General features: G+C 33.1%; 2 protein-coding genes and 1 long non-coding RNA gene across 3 annotated transcripts in view; all 3 read right to left on the reverse strand.

Annotated features, from left to right (window-relative positions):
- Positions 1–24,128, reverse strand: part of LOC149479319 (uncharacterized) — a 267,645-nt gene that overhangs the window by 199,999 nt on the left and 43,518 nt on the right. The window lies entirely within an intron of this gene.
- Positions 87–13,415, reverse strand: LOC149479322 (glutathione S-transferase 1-like). Its single transcript, XM_089707969.1, has 6 exons — positions 13,319–13,415; positions 4,082–4,229; positions 3,410–3,468; positions 2,844–2,985; positions 1,477–1,667; positions 87–786 (listed from the first exon to the last, which is right to left on the reverse strand). Exons 2-6 carry the CDS (start codon positions 4,220–4,222, stop codon positions 672–674), a joined length of 648 nt encoding a protein of 215 aa, XP_089564095.1. The 5' UTR covers positions 4,223–4,229; positions 13,319–13,415; the 3' UTR covers positions 87–671.
- On the reverse strand, positions 21,076–24,092 carry LOC149479323 (odorant receptor Or2-like). Its single transcript, XM_089707790.1, has 5 exons — positions 23,314–24,092; positions 22,894–22,993; positions 22,273–22,377; positions 21,537–21,692; positions 21,076–21,157 (listed from the first exon to the last, which is right to left on the reverse strand). Exons 1-5 carry the CDS (start codon positions 24,090–24,092, stop codon positions 21,104–21,106), a joined length of 1,194 nt encoding a protein of 397 aa, XP_089563916.1. The 3' UTR covers positions 21,076–21,103.

Raw genomic sequence — 24,128 nt, forward strand, 5'->3', positions numbered from 1 at the left:
GCTAGTAATATAATAAAATAGGTACTTATTATACTAATTTAGCTTAATTTCCATCAGTATAACCATTGTTGAAATAAAACAACCTGTTTCAAATCAATCTCTTTATTGTAATGTGTGCGTAGGTGTAATCATAATATAAATAAACTTATTATTATTCACAATACGTTTTTCGTACGTGTGCGTGATGATATTAAAATTTACTGTAAAGGTTATGTCTACTGTATTTAGAAGGTCTATTCCATAGTACTATGTTAAATAATAAACATTTTTGTTATAATATGAATAGCAAAGACTGTGCTTAATAACATCTAACTAGAGTCTTTACTTGAAGCGAGTCTACGCTGAGATTAAACGCTAGAAGCGTAAAAATTTAATAAATAATTCTGTATTTAAAAAAAAATGTATTTCACACCTAAAAACAGTGTTGAACAAATCTCTAATCTATTAGTGCTTTTATAATTCCAAATATTTGAAAATCAGATAGTAAGGACGAAATATTTTCGTCCAAATGTAAAGTATTATGATGTTTAAAATTAAGATTCTCTGCTTGTTAATTGTGTTGATCAAACCCTGAACTATTGGTGCTTTTGTACTTCCAAATATTTTATCAGGTGATTTTGGAATCTGTATGTTTCCAAATATAAAACGTTTGTGATAAATTAAGATACTCTTCAAGCTAACATGCTTCGTACTAATTCGCCTAATTGTTTTGCACCAGCTTCATTCTTCTTCTTACAAACCTCTAGTTCAGAACAACGTTGTAACCAAGCGGTCAGGTTGGGGTATCTGAAAATATATTAAAATTATTAAAAATAAACTTTTTTGGTTGAAGTTTACATGCTATTGATTTATATTTATAGAATACACGGGTCCGCATAGAGCGAGCAGCCTCGAGAAGCAATTGCTGCGCGAGAAAGTGTTGATTGACGGGAATGTCCAAGTCGATCTATTTGTTTAAAACGTTAAATATTTTTAATATTGGCATGATAATAACTTATGTAATAACTTAAGACAGAAGGTCCTTCAAGTAGACACTAAATAGATTAACCGACTTGGTATTACATGGATCTCACAACTTTTGACGGTAGAAAGACTGAGCTGCGAGACTTGGGTTTTTTACAGGATGTTTTTGATGGGATTTCTTTGTCTATTTCTAAATATTATCTTGCCGGTTCTACTTTCTTGAATCAATTTTTACCAGTAACAAGATTTGTCACTATTAAATTATCTATACAATGGTGTGTAGAATTAGAAGATTACGTTAACGACCAATCGTGAAAGTAATTAAATAGCTTTAACCAAGGCAAAAAAAAATTATCGTCGAGCATGCTCTAATTCTTCGCATTATGAGTAATTGCAATCATGTAATAAAACTAATAACGTTACCTTTGACGGGACTTTGTCTTTAATGATATTCATATTTTTTATTTTATAGTATTAAATACAGTTTCAAATTAATCCAAAAGCAAAACTTACTTGTCAGCATCAACAGGAAGAATCTCATTCGATGAGCTAAGAGAAGCGAAACAGCAGATATCAGCGATGGTGAACTGGTCTCCAGCAATCCACTTCTTAGTGAGGAAGGCTTCGGAGAACTCGTAACTGCTCTTGATCTTGTCCAAGTTTTCCTGAGCATATGCGGTCGCGCCGAAGAAAAGTATTGGGCCCTGGAAATATGGTTCAAGTATTTTAGTTTATGAATTTTAAGCTATTGCATAGCTTCTATCGCGGGCCTTGAGCGCGGGGACCGAATCCAGAAATTCCGTAACGAAAATAACCTCACGCTCCCCACTCTGACGGGCTCGGAGGTGTGGCTTGAAGGCATAGCATGCAATAGCTTTACCGCGGCAGTCCCCGAGTGCCACACGTCTTTTTTTTGTTTAAGCATTTTTACAAGCTATCTTATCACCGACTGGCACAGATATAATTTATTGAAGTAAAACTTAACCTAAAGAAGGCGCGTTGAGAGGAAAATTTTAAGATCGCGCCATTGCAATACCGATTTGGTATCTTTAAATCTTGCCAAAGAAGTTTCACTTCTGACACACACGCTCTTTTTTGTTTTTGTCCCGAGGTAAAACTTAAATTAAGTACCTAATTGGAAAGTACCTACTCATAAGTGTCACTTATGTAAAGTTAGTTAATTGCATATTATGAGAATAATGTACGTTATTATGAAAATAAATAGCTACTGAATCTATTATAGAATAATATTATGCTAGTTAGGTTACAAACTTAATTAATTCAAAACAAACTCAGCTCTAGATGCTATTACATACTAGTTTACGCTCGTGACTTCGTGCGATTAAACAAACATGCTTAGTTTGATTTTTTAGTCTTAAATTTGCTAAAAAGATAATTTGGCAAATATTAGGTAATTAAACATTTTGTCGAATATTAATTGAACGAGTTACAAAAATACTGTTAGATATCGCTATTACTGTTAATTCCCTTAGACCAAGGTGAAGCCACAAATAATAATATAATATAATAAATATCATTCTAATTTACATACTATATACTATACTATATACTATACTATATACTAGTTTTCCGCCCGCGGCTTCGCCCGCGTTTTCAAAGGAAAACCCGCATAGTTCCCGTTCCCGTGGGATTTCCGGGATAACCTATCCGATGTGTTAATCCAAGTTACCCTCTATATGTGTGCTAAATTTCATTGTAATCGGTTCAGTAGAATTTGCGTGAAAGAGTAACAAACACACACACACGCCCTCACAAACTTTCGCATTTATAATATTAGTAGGATAGGATAGGATTTTCCATAGAAACTGCTGATAACAGCTCTCATATTATATCATGTTTATTGCTACCAAAATACTTACAACTGTGAACCGTAGAGCTGGGAACAAAATACCGCTGTCAAAATGCAAGCGTTGGTCGACAATAGCTCGCAATTTGGGTTCCTTGGGGTACAGGGAGTCGTCCTTTGCGTATTTGGACACGAGGTAACCGGCAATCGCGTGGCTGAAAAAAAAGAAGTTAGAGGTCTTTCAAATCTGTAGCATTTTGAAGTTTTCTGTAGTTTTTATATATGTATGTTTTATGCCGTATTAACAACGGTTTTATTTAACGAAATGACAGATAAACATATTTTTATATCTAATCGGTTGTTAGAATTGTCGTCTTTTAGAACAAATCTACTATTCAAAATAATTATTTTGATCTAAGTTTGTATTTTATACTATACTAGCGGTCCGCCCCGGCTTCGCTCGTGTTTTCTCTGCATGAGAACCATCCCCGTACTTCAATAAAAAAAGAATTATCGAAATCGGTCCACCCGTTCACGAGTGATGCCGTGACCAAGGAAAACGGGTTTCATTTAGATATGTAGGTAGAGTTTACCTATATTAATTAATGTTATCGATAAAAATAAATAAATAATAATTACCTGTCAGACAAGACAAAGTCGTCGTCTTTTAAAACTGGAATGGTGTGTTGTGGATTCAGCTGAAAAAATAAATAAAGGGTTTGTAGAGTACACAGAATACATAATAGTAGCTAAACGCTACAGAACGGACACTCTCCGCCTCCCGCCAAAATGTTTACACTTACCTCACCCCGCACGATCGTGATTAAAATGGGCCATATTTTTCTACAAGGACGATACGCAACGAAGATTGACAACATTAATCAAATTGACTTAAAGTAATTTTATTATTTTGGATTTGTGATTATAGTTTTTCGTAGAAAATGGTTAGATATTGTGCTGTTTACGGATGTATTTCATCAGAAAAACGCGATTTTTTTTACGCTAGTCACAAATGTGCCAACCATAAAGCGTTAACACACACATTTGCAGTCTCTACAGTGTGCCTGTCAAAACGATAATTTTGTATGGAGTGTCCGGGGTGTGGTAGAGTATTTAAAATTAAAACATCGAAATTAAAATTATTTATTACGTAGGTAAGCTGAGACATAATCTCAGAATGATTATTACAGAAGGAATCAGTTTGGTCAGAATTATAAAATTAAAAAAAAATTAGCTATAGTCTTCCAATCTACATTTACCGAATACATTCAGTAATGGTAGAAAAATGTAAAATAAAAAGGTTCTACAAACTTTCAAAAACTCTTCCGACAAATGTTCCTTTTCCAGAAGGTTCACGTCAACAAATTTTGCGGGTAGATTCAGAAGGTCGATGACCATCATAGCGGCCCGCGCGGGGGGACTGGCGTCCAACTTGTATAATGTTAGCACCATTTTTAATCTGTGAATAAAAAAAATAAAAAAAAGGTTAGAACTCACAAACATTCGCATATTTTATAATAATTTTAAAGTGAAACTTTTATTACATCGTCTCAAACTTTTTGGTCTGTGTAGCGCATGTCGCGTGTATCGCGGCTGCCGAGTAGGTATACCTACTCGGCAGCCGCGATACACGCGACATGCGACATGCGCTGCACAAGGCAGTGTTCGGAACCGTTCGAACAGTTTCACTTTTACCGTGGTTTCATAAAACCACACAACATTTTTTATTATTGAGCCAACGCTCTCCACTGTGAAGAGAGCCCAATAGATATATTTTATCGTTAAGTTTCATACACTGCGAGTATGATTACGCGCAGATCAGTCATTATTATCATCATAAATTATTATAAATTAAGTTTAAAGACTTTATGGTTTAAAATATATTGACGTAAAATCAAACCAGAAATAATATTTATAGTCTAAGATATTCTCCTAATTATAAATATACATAACATTTTGGTTTCATCAAAAAAACTATGAACGAAGTAATCCTGCGGTGGGATCTAGTACTATAAGTAATTGATTGTGTGTACATTTTTAACTGAAGATCTTTTTATTAATATATAATTTGAATATTAATAAATTGAATATTTTATTAAATTTTAAGTGTATGTTAATGTCCCTGAAAACATATTTTATCATAATATTATATAGATAATCTCATTGTATGTTATCTATGAATGGCTTTTCACAGACCAAACAAAATGATTAGATAAATAATAATTACCGAATAAAAACATTTTTGCCATATAAACTAAATTATTAAAACAATGACTAGGTATTATTTTTCGTATCAAAATGTTTTTATTTCTTCTACTATGATAGTGTTAATTTCTCACTTTAATAGGTAATTGTATAATCTTATTATTGACAGACAATTATATTTAATTTTTTCATAAGATATTATTATTTGATCGTTTACCGTAACCAACCCGTTGTTATCAGTAATTAGTAGGTAATTTTGAAAAATCCTCAAAAATTTGAATTTTCCGTCCCCATATGGGGACACCGTACTACACAAGAAATGAGGATGAAATATGATCATTTATCCAATAGATAAGATCAATGTGTATTAAATTATAAGATTAGACGATTAAAGATACCCTTGTTCTTTTTCCCTATCAATAGCAATCACTTTTTGTTATTGATAGTACAATATTATCTTCTTTGTCTTTGTGTGAGTATATAACATACTAGCTGTGCTCCGCGGTTTTACCCGCAGTGCTCCGCTTCTGTTTGTCTTAGCGAGATGATATAATATAGCCTATAGCCTTCCTAGATGAATGGGCAATAAACACCGAAAGAATTTTTTTAAATCGGACCAGTAGTTCCCGAGATTAGCGTACAAACAAACAAACCCTTCAGCTTTATAATATTAGTATATACGTAATCTAACAGCTGATATAATTATCTCTTGCTACGTATCAGGCGTCAGACCATACCTTATGTATACGCAATTACGTCTAACCACCTTCTGTATTCAATCAATACGTAATAAGTTCAAGTCTCAGGGTTAATTTTATAAAGTAACAGATATCTTGTCAATTTTGTTTACTTAAATAGCCTCTTAAACACAAATGACTTGAATTTTCATAGATTATTTGCCATTTTACTGGCAGATAAGATTTAATCAAAACATATCTATAGGTTCAGAAACTAACTATTGATATAAATATTATCTGTGAAAAACTTCCTAAATAACGTCCGTTTCACTGATCGAATTCCTTTATAGTCAAGTTGGTGATCTACCTCCCGTCCAGATAGAGACATTTTTTTAATAAATAGATACTGCGACTTTAGATGGTGACTACCCACGAACGAATAATGGTAGAGTTATAACATAAGTATTTCATCAATGAATATCTACTTTTTTTTTTTATAGTGGGGAAATCTTCCAAAGATACCCACGGCCCCCGGGGATGGAGCCAAGGGTTATGTCGGATTCTTACCGACTAAAACCCCACTGTGTTCCGTCGAGCCGCGCAGTTAGCCGGGGCCGCGGGTACTCTTAGAAATCGTCCACGACCAATGAATATCTACCTAAGCGAATGAGGCACCGGACCGATAGCTTGAATGTTAGCTTAAATGTTCGAATACAAACGTTAAAGGTCCCATTAAAAATCCTATCTAAAATCTGTTAAACCACGCAAACATATTCATTTTAAACATCGTTAAAATACAATTAATGCCTTGCGTTATCCTGCATCTTAATATATATTTAGAAGCTTAATTACCTTCATCTAAGGGTAAGATTAGAGCCTGTGTTAACTGTAACCTTGCTTGGAATTCCTAGATACTAAGTGACTAGCACTTTGAATATTTTAGCGTAACTGTAATAATATTATGTTAAGATGCTCCGTGCTCCGTCTGTTTACGCTCCATATTATGCAATGTTAAAGCGGTTATAATTAACTAGCTGGAACATGCGGTTTCACTCGAGAAAAGGTAACTAACGTTAGTTATTTATTCTGGGATTTCGAATCTATATATATGATATGTAGGTATACCTAGGTAGTTTAAATTGTACGAAAAGTTGTCGCCTAGGTATGAACTGCGTTAAACCTCAAAAATAAATAGTGACGCAAAAGAAGTTTAGGTTTATCTTTAGTACTACAACAGCTATTCGTCGAATATTCAGGACCTCTTTTTATGAGTCGGTCAATAATAAACATGCCGTAAGGTCTTAATAGTTTTTTAAGTAGCTACAAATCATCACATGCAATGATAACTTCCTGTAATTACATTGCAATTTTAACATGATTTATTATACAAAAGCTTTAATAATATTATGATTTATGACATTAATTATTCCTTTATTTTACGGCTCAGTTATAATTATTAAAGTGCGTGAGTTAATTGCTATCTGTTTAACAAATTTGAATCAAAAACGATTTAGGTACCTTTTGCATGTTTAAGTTAAAAATGTTTAGACAATACAAATGATGTGAATATATTATAGACTACAAGCCCGCATATGAAAAAAATATGGGTCAAATGAACCACCACGGGACATATCTAGTACGAAAGAAGAGCAAAAAATAATAAGATTCATCACTATGCCGTCACTTGTAAGCTGTCCAACTGAGTGCAGATGAGAATTGAAAAGTACAGGTAGACTCGGTAAATTTTGGTCATATATTTTTGTACGGCATTCTTAACCATCGATAGATCCATTAAAAATAATAAGAAACCGCTCAGTGCCGTACAAAAATGTTGGTCCACCAAGTCGGAATTTTTATTTAATTTCCGAGAGTTACCGGGGGTAAATTTGGTCATTTGACCATGTACGGCATCTGTGTCATACTATTGCTATACTGCTTTTAATCCATTATTCCGCAACGCCGTACAAAAATCATGGGGACAAGGGGAAAAAATCGAGAGTTGTAATCCCCTCTCTTTCCCCACTCCAGGGGGTCATTTGACACAACACGAAATAAATTTATTTTTAAAGTATTTTATGCATAGATAATATTTTTTCATGTGCCGTACATTTTCGTTGGTTCAAAGGGGAAAAATCTGAAAAAGAAAAAATCCATATAACGAAATGTTTGCTTTATATTTTGATAATAAAATATAAATATACATTAATATTAAGAAGCTCGAGGTGGTTAATTATCACCTTGGAAAGTCGGAGTCAAGTGGAATGGACTCCGTTAAATTGATGAACTAATAAAAAAGCTATGAACGAAAAGATGTGAATTATATGCAATCAGCCCATGAATACAGGTAAAGTCACAAGCAAATGCTAGTAATATATACATATTCAAAATGTACAAGTAAAGCGCTTTCAAATGATACCAAACAAGGCATATTTATCTTAACTTTATTTTTTTACTCTGTATGTTTTGTCCGCTAGAGGGCGCCACATTAGATTTTGTGAAACCCCTATAGCCTTTAGCTAGCTGGTCGCTGGTTATCCAGTGAACAATTCAGACGCTTCTAATGGTATGTCATTTGTCGAATTCTGATAAGTAGTTTAGAAGTTACGAGGGAATAGATGAACATACATACATGACCTGTCAAAACCATAACCCTCCTTTTGCTTTGCCGTAGTTGGGTAAAAATATGTTAATGCCGTACTGTATCAAATGGCCATAAAGCACCCTTAAAATTGTAGCTTTCGTCGCTTTCATCAGCCTAAAAGATGTGGTCTGCACAAAAATGTACGGCATCGTTTTTTCCTAATTTATCTATGTTAATACTATTTAAAACAACGAATAAAGTGTAGAAAACTATTATATTTCATTAATCTACGATGTTTAAACTTTAACAAAATTTCTGGTTTTGCATTTCTCTATAACTTTTTTTAGAACGGTTTCTTTTGAACGGCAATACTATACAACAATTGAATTTTACAATATCATGTTAAAAAAAAAGTTCCCGTACAGGGTCAAATGACCTTACAGCTCTTTATATCAAGAATTCGATGAAATTAAGATGATTATTGGTATACATTTAAAAGAACAATTATTTTTTGACGGCATTGCTTTTAATAGTACTTTTGAGTGCTAGATAATGTTTTGGAACCGAAGCCGTACTTAGTCAAATGACCCCCTGGAGTGGGGAAAGAGAGGGGATTGCAACTCTCGATTTTTTCCCCTTGTCCCCATGATTTTTGTACGGCGTTGCGGAATAATGGATTAAAAGCAGTATAGCAATAGTATGACACAGATGCCGTACATGGTCAAATGACCAAATTTACCCCCGGTAACTCTCGGAAATTAAATAAAAATTCCGACTTGGTGGACCACCATTTTTGTACGGCACTGAGCGGTTTCTTATTATTTTTAATGGATCTATCGATGGTTAAGAATGCCGTACAAAAATATATGACCAAAATTTACCGAGTCTACCTGTACTTTTCAATTCTCATCTGCACTCAGTTGGACAGCTTACAAGTGACGGCATAGTGATGAATCTTATTATTTTTTGCTCTTCTTTCGTTCTAGATATGACCCCTGGTGGTTCATTTGACCCATATTTTTTTCATATGCGGGCTTGTAGTCTATTATTATTTAAAATGAAAATGGAGTGCTTCTCGGGAAATGATAAATTGTTCACACTTCACAGTAAAAGCCAAAGTGAATAAGTGAACAAAATATAAAATTTTATTTATAAAAAGCCATTTGTTATATTACCTACCCAACGAGTAGATATATTTTGTACCTACATTAATATCGATTATGAGTTTACAATATAATATAGAGTTTTCATAAGAGTGAGATAAGACATTGAAAAAAAATTATAATACGTCGCTGTCTGTATGTTTGTAAGCGCATCACGTAAAAACCAATGCGCCGAATAGAATCGGAACTCGTTTATAACTTATAAGACGTGGTAATCCATTGAATTTATTTTTTACCTGTTTGAATGGAATGAAATGGTATTTTTAATAGTCTCATGATCATTAACATTCAAAATAGCAGAGATTCGAAGTAGATACAGGTTTCTTTAGATATTAGGTAAATTATTAGTATTTAAGGGCTTGGTCTAGTAGTGCAAACAAATGCATCCTGTCATCCTATATGTAAATAATACAAATGTACTAAGGGAAAGTTGCTCCACTTAATTTTTAAAAATTAAATCATTCGTATAATTTAATATTCGTAATAAGTACCAAAAATGACAATTTGAAACAATTTTCGTGAAAATTACACCGGGTGATTTTTTTTATCAGTACACAAGATTTGCGAATACTTTCTATTGATATCTTCAACTTCATGTTTATATAGCTGATCAACTTTTACAAAGAAATTTGGACGAAATATAAAAAAAATAAGCTTTCCATACAAAATGCATAACTCTATACATTTTTTTCGACCTAAGTTTCTTAGTGAAAGTTGTTCAGTTTAACTAATAAAACGGATAAACAAATTTTGTATATAATAAAAAAATGTAATGTTTGTGTTAAAAAATTATAAAATAGAAAAATACGCAAAATATGAAAACAAAAGATATTTATTTCTGACTAGCTTCCGCCCGCGACTCCATCCGCGCGTATGTCAGTCTTCGCGTCTTCTACAGATTTATTATATTATGTATAATATATAGATTTATATTTATAAACCTAATAAATCTTTTGCTAGCATTCTGATGCTTTATCGGTTGCACTGGATTTATCTCTTTTTTTTCAATCGCTTGAATGATATAGGATGGGTCCTTGATGGCATCGAATGCTGAAGTCTCGAATCAATCAATTCTGACAGTAGGCAATTTATGTAAAATCTTGATAATGGTCCATCATTTTATTTTGCCTAAACGTTACATACTTTTTTATATATTCTATTTTTAACGAATGATTCACTCCAGTCCAAACAGCAAATAAGCAGACTTCTGCTTCTGCAACGTTTAGTTGTCCCTGAATTTAGAAAAAATAGTCATGATTCTTATCTATGACAAAAGTGTTATTTTTTGCATTGTATTTCAAATATTAAATTTTTTTTAACCGCATCTTCCGCATTCATGTCTTTTGCCGGAATTAGACATTTAACTTCTACTAGTCCCATTTTCCCTTTTTGATATGGGAGTGTATAAAGTAAATTTTTTAGATATTTCTCGTTATACTTTTAAAAAGTTATTATTGTCATTTTGCTCATTAGGTAAAGTAATTTCGATATCAGTTTTAAGTTTTTTGATACCTGCAATAATAACGTCATAATCGCCTGCACATACTTATCGATTACACCCTGTATACAATCCACCATCCACATTCATAATGTTTTCCTGTCCTCCTCTCCTTTACGCTGTTCACCGATACATTTTAAATGAGTAAATCTGCTACCACTGAAGGATGTTTCATTGTGATCAGCAAATTTTCACCACTGTTGTCGATTATTTGTTTTTCATTTTTAATCAGCAATTGGGAATCATCAGTTTTGTTTTTTGCAGATTGGTGATGTACCCTAACAATACGTCGAAAAGGGAAAGCATCAACGAATTATCGTTTTCGTCCTCTTTTTTTATTCTTCGCGTCTCTGTTACTTCTGTTTGTTTAGTTCTCAACACCCACTGAATTTTCTATGTTATTGTGATCTTCCATTACATCTGAGTTTTGATGATGTGATGATAATCCATTCGTTTTAATATTGGTACTTAGAGTTGGTAGACTAAACTAGAAATGGCGTACTAAATTTGTCAGCGCGTCTGTAAGATCAGAATATAAAACCAACATCCTGTATTTAAGTTACAAAATTAATAATCAAACAACATGCCGCTACGTTGAAAATGACTAGAAGAAAAAATTAAAACACCTCGGATCAATTTTGGAGTAAACAAATCATTTTCCCCGTATGGGGATTTCCCCGGATGAACTTGGGAAGTTCAAGTTCTCAATACAAGTTTATATTATATTTCGTATTTCTCAAACGAAAAATAAACATTATTGGAACTTCAAAAAAATTATATTATAAGAAAATTTATGAGCTTACTTTAGTTTTAAAGAAATATACCTACATCCCTTTACTGACACCCCGTAAAAAAAATGTTGTGTGGTTTTATGAAACCACAGTAAAAGTGAAACTGTTCGAACGGTTCCGAACACTGCTTTGTGTAGCGCATGTCGCGTGTCGGTCGGCTGCCGAGTAGGTATACCTACTCGGCAGCCGCGATACACGCGACATGCGCTACACAGACCAAAAAGTTTGAGACGATGTAATAAAAGTTTCACTTTAATAAAGAAATTGTTGCCAATCACCTTTGCAATCTATTTGGTTTCATTAACTTTATGTTCGAAGATAATTTTTTTTCAAGTAGTTACACGCGTATTTTTTTCGTTTATTTTCCATATCGAAATCAAATGTTTAAAAATACGAATATTTGCACAAAACTAAGATAAAAATAATCAATTAACAAAAATATTAAATTTAATGAAGTAGAGCAACTTTCACTTCGGTATGAAGGAAAATCGAGCGTAGAGCACACGTCAGAACGCTCCGGCCCAAGGAGCGCGACTAAAGAAATTCGCTAGGACTTTTCCTAATTATTTTAAATATTTTTTAATATTTAAAGAATTATCAAAATTCAAAAAAAAAATTTTTTAAAGGATTAATACTCATTGGTCTTCAACCAACTCGAATAAATTAATGGAAAAAATAACTTTTAGCAGTATTTATCAATAGATTTTGTAAGGCAAAAAATGGGAAATTTAATGAATTTATAACGTTCTAATTAAGAAAATCATAAGTTTTTCGGCAATTGTATTCAGCAGTTTTTAATAACGACTATATAAGGATAATAATGTGCTGATCAGATTGTGTAAATTGTAATCGGTTGCAACGTAGTGAGTGCACAAACTTAGCTCGAAATGTCTTTGGGAGAAAGAGACTTATCTTGAAGGCCTGATTAAGGTAAAATAAAGTAACTTTATAAATGTGAAAAAATTCACGCGCATTGCGTATATAACACTAATTGATAAACAAGAAAAAAAAATTCAGTTTATCATTTCATTAGCCGGGAAAAAATTGTCAAATAACTTGTTGAAAACGCAATTTTACTAGACTGCAGCCTTAATACTGCTTGTTTGCACGTATATTTTATGTAACAACAGCCTTACATAATAATGATAACCGGCAGATTTGGTTACCGGTTAATAGTGGTTAGTATTGAAATTACTTAGTATTGAAATCAAATTATTTTAAAGATATTCATTATAATAAATTATGCAATCATCAGATCAGTCAATAAAATACTTAATTATCCCAAGCATTTGTAACATAACCTATAAACAAAAAACCTGTTTTGATCTCAAATATTTAAACAATTAGGTAGGTGCTTGCCGGTTTCAGTGTTTAGAAATAGCATATAAACGTCAAAAAATTATAATGAAAAACAAATTAATTTTCAATTTAAATAACTACTACGTCAATGAATATTTGATTATATACACAAATTATATAAAACGTTTAAATAACCTAACCTAACAGATATAAATCTAATCACACACAAATACATACTACTTAATTACTTATATAAAAATCTACACAATACACTAAATTTTTCCACTAAAAAGCATCAAGAGTTTTAAAATAACCATACTAAAAAACGACATACCGTCAGACACACCAACACTGTAGCACGTTAAAATTGTATTTGATCACTGACTGCGTTACAAGGCCACCGATAAATAAATAGATTGTGGACACGGTATGTTTGATCAAAACAAGTTCAGTATAACACATATACATATGTATATGGTAGTTTATCGTATATGTTTGGAATAATGCAAGTCATAAAGTTGAGCAAAATTATATTATAGTATAATGTAAATAAAGGTTTTTTTTGTGACTGGCCAATGATTTTTCGTTTTGTATGTTACAGTTTGAATACGAGATGAACTGTATTTGTAGTTTTTACGTAAAATATGACTAATATTATGATATATAGAACGTGTTGTGAATTATTCTTTTTTTATAAAGTTACAGTAAGTACATGAAATTTAAAAAAGAAAAAACAAATTCTGGTCTTGGTTTCTGAAAGGTTTTTAAATTTTTTTGGCAATATAGAGCCGACTTCGATGTCTTTTTTTACCAAAAAAATAGATAAGGAAATGTAGAAACCAACGGTAAATATTTTTTTTACAAAAAAGCTTTATTTTCAAGAAAAATAATAAAAATCACTATAATAATATGAATGGTATTGATGAATGTTTGTTTTTATTATCTTCTCGATGATTAAAAGTAATAAATAAAAAAATATTTACTATATTTATATTTACTAAATTTAATCGAATTCGAAACCGCTGCAATACCTTGTGTAGGGATGCTCAACGACTTTATATATCTAAGTCGGTTGACAATGGTGATCGTTCTAAAACTTGGAAATTCCTCAGATCCCTTGGAATTGGCAGATCCCAACAAAATCCTTGTCTTAAATCAACCCAGGCCAATGTCCTCAATTCCCATTTTTCCAATCCTCCCTCAGATTTCCATCCTACCCTTAAATCTAATACACTATCCTACCTAAATAACCTACCCCATCCCAGCTTTCCTCCTTTTGTATTCAATCGTTTTACCGAGTGTAGTGTTAAGAAAAGCATATTGTCAATCACTTCAAAGGCCGTCGGTAGTGACTGCATTGGTCGGAACATGATCATTCCAATCCTCCCTATAATCAATCCTACTATCACACATATCCTAAATTTTTCCATTGCATCTGGCATATTTCCTGATGATTGGAAAAGTGCTCACATTATACCTCTCCCAAAAATTCCTAACCCTTCCACTACATCTGATTACCGACCCATTGCCATCCTTCCATTTCTCTCTAAGGTTCTCGAACGACTGGTTCAAGAGCAATTGAGTATTTTCCTTAACTCCAATAATCTCCTTAATCCTTTCCAATCCGGTTTCCGTCCCGGTCACAGTACGACCACTGCACTTATCAAAATCACTGACGACATCCGGCGAGGTTTTGACAATAAGCAGCTCACAATTCTAACGTTGCTGGACTTTAGTAACGCTTTCAATACGGTCGATCACGACATATTGCTGGCTTTACTGCGGTCCCTTAATTTATCTGCATCGGCTATCGATTGGGTACATAGCTACTTAAGGGGACGTCGGCAACGTATACAGATTGAGGAGATTTCCTCATCTTGGTGCAATGTTACTGCTGGCGTTCCTCAAGGCGGCGTTCTCTCTCCCCTCCTTTTCTCCATTTTTATTAACACCATTTCCAAAAATATTGAGTCACCCTACCATATGTATGCAGACGATTTCCAATTATATAAACACGCATCACTACTCGAACTACCTGAAGCGATTTTTCAAGTAAACGCTGATCTTGCGGCAATCGTCTCATGGAGTAAATATTACGGTTTAACAGTTAACCCAATTAAAACAAAAGCTATTATTTTCGGAAGCAGGCAGCTCGTATCAAAAATCGACTGGGCCGATTTACCAAGTATCGTTGTTGATGGTGTATCCATACCATATAGCACACAAGTAAAAAATCTTGGTTTGACACTTGACCAAACTTTTTCGTGGGATGAGCAAATAAAACAAGTCCGTAAAAGGGTTTTCTCATCGGCGTTCTCGCTACGGCGTTTACGAAACTTTTTACCGATCGCTACGAAAATTACGTTAGCTCATTCTTTACTCCTTCCTCTCCTTGATTTTGCCGATTCATCCTATCCAGATCTCCATGAATACCAACTAGACACCCTTGAGAAGCTTCAAAATTTTTGTATACGATTTATTTATGGATTACGTAAATTTGATCATATTTCTGAGTTTAGAACAAAATTAAACTGGCTCCCCGTTCGCTTCCGCCGGAATACTCACATTCTTCATCTCCTGTATTGTATTTTATTTCATCCTAAAACACCGTCCTATTTAAAAAACAACTTTAACTATCTTAGCTCTACTCACACTCTCACTCTTCGTTCTTCCAACCTTTTATTATTATGTACTCCTGTCCATCGGTCAAACTTTTATGACAACTCGTTTACTGTTCGTGCCATTCAGCTCTGGAACGCCTTGCCGGAAAGTATCCGACGTGCACAAACGCTTAGTTCTTTTAAGTCCCTATTGAAAGCTCATTATCTAGCCATGCAATAGTTGTATTAGTAATAATTATTTATGTATAATTATAATTTTTGTATATATTGTTATATATATATATTGTAGTTTGTGTAGTGTATAATACAAGTATATTTATATAACTATGTGGTATCTATGTACAGTATATGTAGTTTATGTAGTATGTAGGCATTTTTTTTAAAATATATTCTTTCTTTTATTTCTTTTTTGCGCTATCCTTATTCTTCTCACATTTCCTTTCCTACCAGGTTGCCTGGCAGAGATTGCTGTGTAGCAATAAGGCCGCCTATTGTGCAAAATTTTTGTACCTCACTAATTTGTACCAATTTTCCTATATTGTTTTGTACAATGAAGTGTTATAAATAAATAAATAAATAAATATATTAATTATTGTCGTATCAAAGTGACAATACAAAATCGTCCCAGTATTGTACAATGATATTAAACTTATAATCACGACAGTCATATTTTTAGATAAAAATTGACATGATTTGACCTTACAATGAATAAGCCGAACCGGTAAACGGTATTAGGTAAACGTTTATTTGTGACAAATAACTTTTGCTTGTTATTTATATGATAACCCTTATCAGTTTAAAGAATAAAAAAAAATCACATTACATTTAATTCAAATTTAATATACATCCGTCAAATCATTTTGAAAGTTTGGTATAAAAAACACGTTGGAAAGAGTCTGTGACGTCACTCGTTTGATACCCAGGTAAAAAGAAGCTTAATATGTGCTTATCCAGACTTCATTCTGATTTCGTTCTGTAAAAAATTCCACATTTCATTTCTATAACAATTCTGATCAACTGTTTTGTATATCTAGTGTTTGTTTAATAAATGCTTCGATATCATTTGAGCTTCTTGTTACATCAAGCTTTCCATGTGATTTGAGCTTTTTGTTAAATTAAGCTTTCCATGTGATTTGAGCTTTTTGTTTAATAAATACTTCGATATCATTTGAGCTTTTTGTTTAATAAATCTTTCGATATCATTTGAGCTTTTTGTTAAATCAAGCTTTCCATGTGATTTAAGCTTTTTGTTCACGCTAAGACCAACAGGAGCGGAGCCACGCGGGTGAAATCGCGGAGCGCAGTTAGTTTGATAAATGATATGAAAAAAAAAGTTATATTCCTATGAAACTTCGTACATCAATGGTGTTACAAATGGTTTCAATTATAATTGACAGATAAATATTGGTCACACGACAACCAATCGTTAGGACATGAAAACTATCGAGTAACTGTTTGTACTCCAATTATATAAGAATTATGAACGTTGTAAAATGACGGTTTAAATATTTCAGGACGAGTTTGATATATGTGTTATTGGTTTTTAATAATAGTCTAATTAACGTTCAATAATAACATTGTAACATTTGTGTGCTTTATTTAAAAATATCACTAAATAAAACCCAAATATGTATTATCTAAACACACATAAAATAATATAATTATTAATTACCTATGCATAGGTAAATTTTTATTGCTCTATTACCTCTTTACCAAGTAGGTAACTATTATATTTTTATTACCAAGCTCTACTACCAAGTTACTATTTACTTATTTAGTAATCTGTGCTATTACGCAAAAAACTGCAGAATCATATTTGTGGAAATTATATACCTACCGTGTAACAAAACAAAAACGATAAAAACCCATGGAGGGTTGTCGCGAAAAAACCACAGGACAGTTCTTTGGCATGTTATTATAATATATGATGTTACATATGTATTTTGTAAAATTGTAAAACTGACATTATGGAGTTTCTTGCCGGTTCTTCTCCGTAGATACTGCTTTCCGAATCGGTGGTAAATTTTAAAATATGTAATGACGTTTCAAAAGTGCTTCTATAAGAAGTCTAATTGAATGAATAAATGTTTGAGTTTGAGTTTGAGTTTGAAAAACAATATTATTAACTTTCAATAATAACGAAGGTAAAGGTCATTTCAATTATAGAGAAAAAAAAATTATGTCACAAAATCGTGAAATTATATTATAATTATATATAATTTAATTATATTTAACTATCATAATTTATTCGTGATGGCTCATGGCTGCATAATTTAAAAAATCGCCTACGCAAGAACATCGAACTTAATATTTTAACGAAATTGTGTTCAAGTGCAATAAATTCCACTTTTAATCTGAAACAGTGATTCCGTTGAAATGAAACCTCATAAATTTAAAACCTGGATGACAATTTAACTGAAACTTATCGGCAGTTATTTTTTATATTATTATTTTAATACTGGTAATCTTCTCGATGTTGTTGTTATGCTGGCGCTACACATTGGCTTCAAAGTTTGAGCAAACATTTGTACAAACTTTGAAGTGAAAACTTTGACGCAAACACGATTACAAATATGCCTGCTAGACTTGTTTTCAAATGTTTTACGGCACAGTTATTGCAAAGATGGCTGATAGATCGGAAGACGATTTTGTGGACGCCGTCAATCTGTTTTATTTGAGTGCGTTCAATTTTTGGTTTCATTCTTCCCCCGAGCCCGTTTTTGTTGTCTCTTTAATTTTTTTTAAATTATCCCTATACTGGGTTAGAAGGCTATTTCTCTTTCTTCTTAGTTCATCTACCGTAAACGGTAGTGATAAATTATTTTTTATTCGGACCCATGCGTCGTTTACAACGTTACGGTTTTTGTGGTCTTTGTTTTTTGGATCCCATATGGAGGGTTCCGCTTCAAGTAGCTGAAGAAATTCGATAACTACATCATTACTCCACTCCATTATGACACTCAAAATATACACACACAACTGCTCCGGTCAGCGGCGCGCGCGTTACTAAGCATTGCAACAAGTGTGGCAGGGCGCACAAACTTTGAAGCAACTTTGAAGTTTGATTACTTTGATGTTCGCAGAAAAACCGACTCGACTCGGCAAACTTCAAATATGTGTTCAAACTTTGAACAAATAGGCAAATGTCAGTGCCACACTTCGCGACTTTGTAGGTATTTGCGGTACATATTTGAAGTTTGCCGAGTCGAGTCGGTTTTTCTGCGAACATCAAAGTAATCAAACTTCAAAGTTGCTTCAAAGTTTGTGCGCCCTGCCACACTTGTTGCAATGCTTAGTAACGCGCGCGCCGCTGACCGGAGCAGTTGTCTGTGTATATTTTGAGTGTCATAATGGAGTGGAGTAATGATGTAGTTATCGAATTTCTTCAGCTACTTGAAGCGGAACCCTCCATATGGGATCCAAAAAACAAAGACCACAAAAACCGTAACGTTGTAAACGACGCATGGGTCCGAATAAAAAATAATTTATCACTACCGTTTACGGTAGATGAACTAAGAAGAAAGAGAAATAGCCATATAATATACAATATAATATACAAAATCGTCTTCCAATCTATCAGCCATCTTTGCAATAACTGTGCCGTAAAACATTTGAAAACAAGTCTAGCAGGCATATTTGTAATCGTGTTTGCGTCAAAGTTTTCACTTCAAAGTTTGTACAAATGTTTGCTCAAACTTTGAAGCCAATGTGTAGCGCCAGCATTATTATGATACGACATTGTTTCTTAGTTTGCTCTTAATTTACTTAAAGAATAAAATAAAATTATGTTGTTTGTTTGTACTCCTAAAACTCTCAAACAGTTGAGCTGCTTTAGGTTATAGTGGTTTAGAACTGTGTGTTATATTCCAGGGAAGGTAGAAACAGCTTGTAACATAAAAAAATAAATAATGACAATTAGTAACTTTGACAAATAATGTACGCAATTATGTAGCTGATAAAAAGTTCACCGGGTCATCTTGTTTATCGAATGTGGTTGCTAAGCATAAAATTCTAGAAATACTTGACCAATTTGGCTATTTTATTTAATGTTTTTGTTAAGGTACAAGGAAGGTTCTTATGGAAACCACAAAAAAGGGACAGAACCACGTCTGCTGGGGCAGCTAAAAATTTAAAATAATATTAAAAATGTAATAATATTTTGATGATTAGCAAAATTCTAATTTAAAAAAGTGCCATCTGTCTGTAACATATTAAATTACTATAACCTATTTCACCTATTCTGTAGCAAACTAAACTTCAGTAACGAGAGCGTTAACAATATCTAAAGTTGTAACTAGTATTTGATAGATGGCGCTGAAACTAAATGATCGAACTGAAAGTTTTTTAGTTTCCATAATACATTCAGTGATTCAGAGATAGCGCTAACTAAATATGTAGAATAAAATAATGTTGAAAATATGTAAATACTCACATTTTCGAAGGTAACCAAACACGATTACAACAGCTATTACTTACAGTTTATAATAGAAGAATATTTTCGGTATTGAATAAAATAATAGGTATTTGTAGGCACTGCTTATTTGATTAATATTAATATTTTTGCTCACACCTACAAATTCTTGTTAGCAAGGGAATAACTAATGTGTTGTCTACAAATACTACCTAATTGTTTATACACAAATCACTTGATTTTTTCCCAAATAAGCATAAATAATCATATTAATATTAAACTACTAGTTGTACCTATACAAAAATACATGTATCCAGATTCTAGGTACATACCTTTGTATTCACTTTGTGTAATATTTCTTCCACACAAAATAAATAATTTAATCACAATATACAAGTCATAAACTGTTTATTAAATCCCAACACCACCGGCGTTAGTTTGACAAAGGTTTGGACAGAAACTAGTTCAATTATAGATAAGATAAGGGCTAACAAAGTCGTAATAAGTTTGTCAGTTTGTCCGAACAACTTTCTAGGAGTTGTAATAGTTTATACCTTCGCAAGATGTTTATTTAATTCTATTGTAACAAATTTCTAGTTTCTTCGAATTTGTTATGTAGATATTGATTTGTATTATCTATACTAATATTATAAAGCCGAAGAGTTTGTTTGAACGCGCTTATCTCACTAGTCAGATCTGAAAATTATTTCGGTGTTAGGTAGCGCATTTATCGAGGAAGGCTAGACCCATGTAGGTAATATCATCACGCTAAGACCAACAGGACCGGTTAAAAGCACGGGGCACAGTTAGTAATTATTTAATTAGGTACAGTTAGTATATTATAATGCAGGTACCTAATTAGTATTTAATAGAAATAATTAATAAAAAAGGGGAATAAAACAAGCCATTTTTCAGTTCTTAAACAATATATTGAACAATTAAGGCTATCTGATACTACAGTGCAACATTTCAAAAAACCTTTTTAATAAATAAATTTTTGTGCAAAACGTTCAGTGTGAACATAGAGTCTCTCTCTACATATAGAGTGTAATTTCTCAACTCTGATACTTGCAATCTTGGTAGGCATTCAATCTTCTTTCTTGCTTAAAAGCGTGTAGTAGCTATATGATCCTTTTAGTATCTGCAACAAAGTATTTTAATCTTTTAAAGACAAATCAAAACACTTTATCGTACATCAAAGTGTATTGAAATACAAATTAATAGACTGCATCCGAAATAGTCGACGGAAATCAGACGGTCTCATCGCTACAGCAGCAATTTCATGCAACCTGGTGGTCAAGATCATTTATATTATTAAAAACAAGTTTTACGTTAGCATTACGAAGATTGGTCACAAGATTGATTGATAGAAGATTGATTGGCTGGCATGATTGATTTCTATCAGTGCTCAATTTATTTACATATTTACCTCCAAAAAACTATTAGGTACCTACTTAGATAGGTCCATGATAATTGAATAATATCATCCCAAAAATTACTTCTATAAAACTTAACCATACCGTAACAAAAGTAGAAACAGTCAATTTAGTGAACGGGCCAGCAGTAAAGACAATCGTTCTGTTCAACTGTCCGCCGAGAAGTGCGACGCTACGGCGCACGCGCACCCCTTGCGACCACCACGCGCTGCCGTAGATACCCTCGTCTACACTTAGGTTCTAGAACATTCATTAAAGAAGGAAAAAGACATTTATTTCAACACACGTAAAATTATAATAAATATACGAAATAGGTAGTTGTTTTGTCTATATCCTTCCCTATAAAAATAAGGTTTGGACAAACCTAATGGCTAATTGTATGTGACTTTTTGTCCTGGAATCACACATATCAAGTTACTAAAGAAGCCCATGCGAGGCAAGTTCGTAGACAGATCACTTTTATATGAAACTAGCGGTCCGCCCCGGCTTCGCCCGTGGTACATGTTTACGTTTTCTCTACATAAAAACCATCCTCGTACTTCAAGGAATATAATAAAAAAAGAATTATCGAAATCGGTTCAGCCGTTCTCGAGTTATGCGCTTACCAACACATTTTGCGATTCATTTTTATATATAAGATGTATGTAACCAACGTGTATTCTATATGAATTATGCATATTAAATTTCAAACATATCTGTTGTTTTCATTTTTTGGGCAAAAAGCACTAATTTGTATTCGCATAGTTGAACAGGATGCCAAAGGTCGAGGTATTTAGGTACTTATGCATGGTTAATTTACAAACTACCTCAAATAACTCACCGTGAAGAAAACTGTATTACTATGCCAGCAGTACAGGAATAATTGGGCAATCAGAGCTATCAAATATTCTGCTATCCAGATGCGTTGCATGCTCGTCGTACCTTCCTAGAAATTAATCAAATACAGCTATAAATTCATGCTAGTCCTTTGACAGATGGATACAAAATGGTTCCCTTGATTCTAAATGTGAAATTAAATCTGACTGCAGATTGTTACAGGAAAATAAATTGTTAATATCCGCTTTTTAGCATTAGATTCCAAAATCTAAACAATTTTCTAAAAACTGGATAGGGTTAGAACTGTAGCCTTCTGGCCTCTGGGCTGGGCTGATGCCGGATTTAAAAAAAAATAGGCTATGTCCTGAATACTGTTTTGTAAGTGCTGTAAGTGAAAGAATTTTCATGTTCTGATCAGTGCATTTCAATAGCACTCAAATAAAAAGTTATTATTCTAATAATAACATATTGGACAATGGACATAATATGCTTGCGTTCTTGGTAATATTTCATTTTAAATGTTTCGGAGATAATGCTAAAAATGTGATTTTACGACCAACGCAAGCATGATTAATATTAATTTGTTGAATGATTATTCAGTGAATTATCTTTTTAAAGAACTCACCGTTGTTAATTGCACTGCACTGGCACAAATCATGAGAGAACAAATAATAATGTACAAAAACATTACTGGTGATAGTAACGAATCTAAAATCTTGGCGAATCTGAAACATGATTAATTTAATGAAGAATAATAAACTCTAAATGCCTTTGCTTTTACCTTTCATAATATAACTATTCAATCTATACTAATATTATAAAGAGGAAAAGTTTGTAATTATGAAATATTGTATGTATGTATTGTTTTCACGCATAAACCTCTTAACCGATTTTGATGAAATTTGGCACAGACAATCTTTAGACCCTGAGAAAGAACATAGGCTACCTTTTATTGCGAAATATGTAAAGCCGGGGCGGACCGCTAGTATTATATATAATATGCTTTGTAATAAATGGCAATGATAAAAATAATATTAAAACTTACTTATCCAAATTCATGCGATGTTCGTGACAATCACGAATTCTAGCAACTGCTTCGTTGTAGCTTATATATTCATTACCATCCCCAAAAAGTCTACTGCAATTTCTTTTCAAAAGCTCGAGTTGACCAGAGAAGAACGTCATCAAAACTACAGCATTAGAGTCGTAAGCCGCTACAATGCCGCCTCCATAAAAACAGATCAGAGTGTGCTCCAAGACCATTACCTTATAACCGAAGCCTTTTGTTTTGTCAAAGGGAGCCCACGAGCTCATAATTTCTGGATACGGCACTGTCCCATTTCTTATCTTTTCACGGAACTCAGCAGATGACAGAAAACTTACTAACGGTGCTAGGATAACGGTAAAAACTGTAGCCGTAACTAAACACCAATAGAAGTTTGTGACGTTTCTAGAATATTTGGTATAGATGCTAATGATTCTCTTTGTAGTAGAGTCCCGTTTGGACAGTTGCTTTTTCTCTGTATCAGAAACAAAGTTAATGATCTGCTTCCAATCGGATTGCCACAGAACAAATGTACCAGCTTTGACGACACAAACTGTGCTTAGCATAGAAACTGACAAGTTCCGTAGAGCCATATCCAATTCCGATCGAATATTCCAGAGCTCTACGTACTGACTAACAACGAATAATATAGCTAGAAAATGGAGGATGTTGTACATAATTCGGCTCATTCCTTGCTCCTGCCACATTCCCCAAGCCTGTAAACCTTTTAACGTGGGGCCTAATAAAGGGTTCGCGGGATCTTCGAGCTTTGCCAACATTTTGGCAAATTACGAAGGTATTTTGTTCAGAAAAAT

This window comes from Colias philodice, chromosome 20 (assembly GCF_061535455.1).
Source record: "Colias philodice isolate Cphi_HAF_F1 chromosome 20, ilColPhil1 Martin Lab GWU primary, whole genome shotgun sequence".
NCBI classification, from domain to species: domain Eukaryota; kingdom Metazoa; phylum Arthropoda; class Insecta; order Lepidoptera; family Pieridae; genus Colias; species Colias philodice.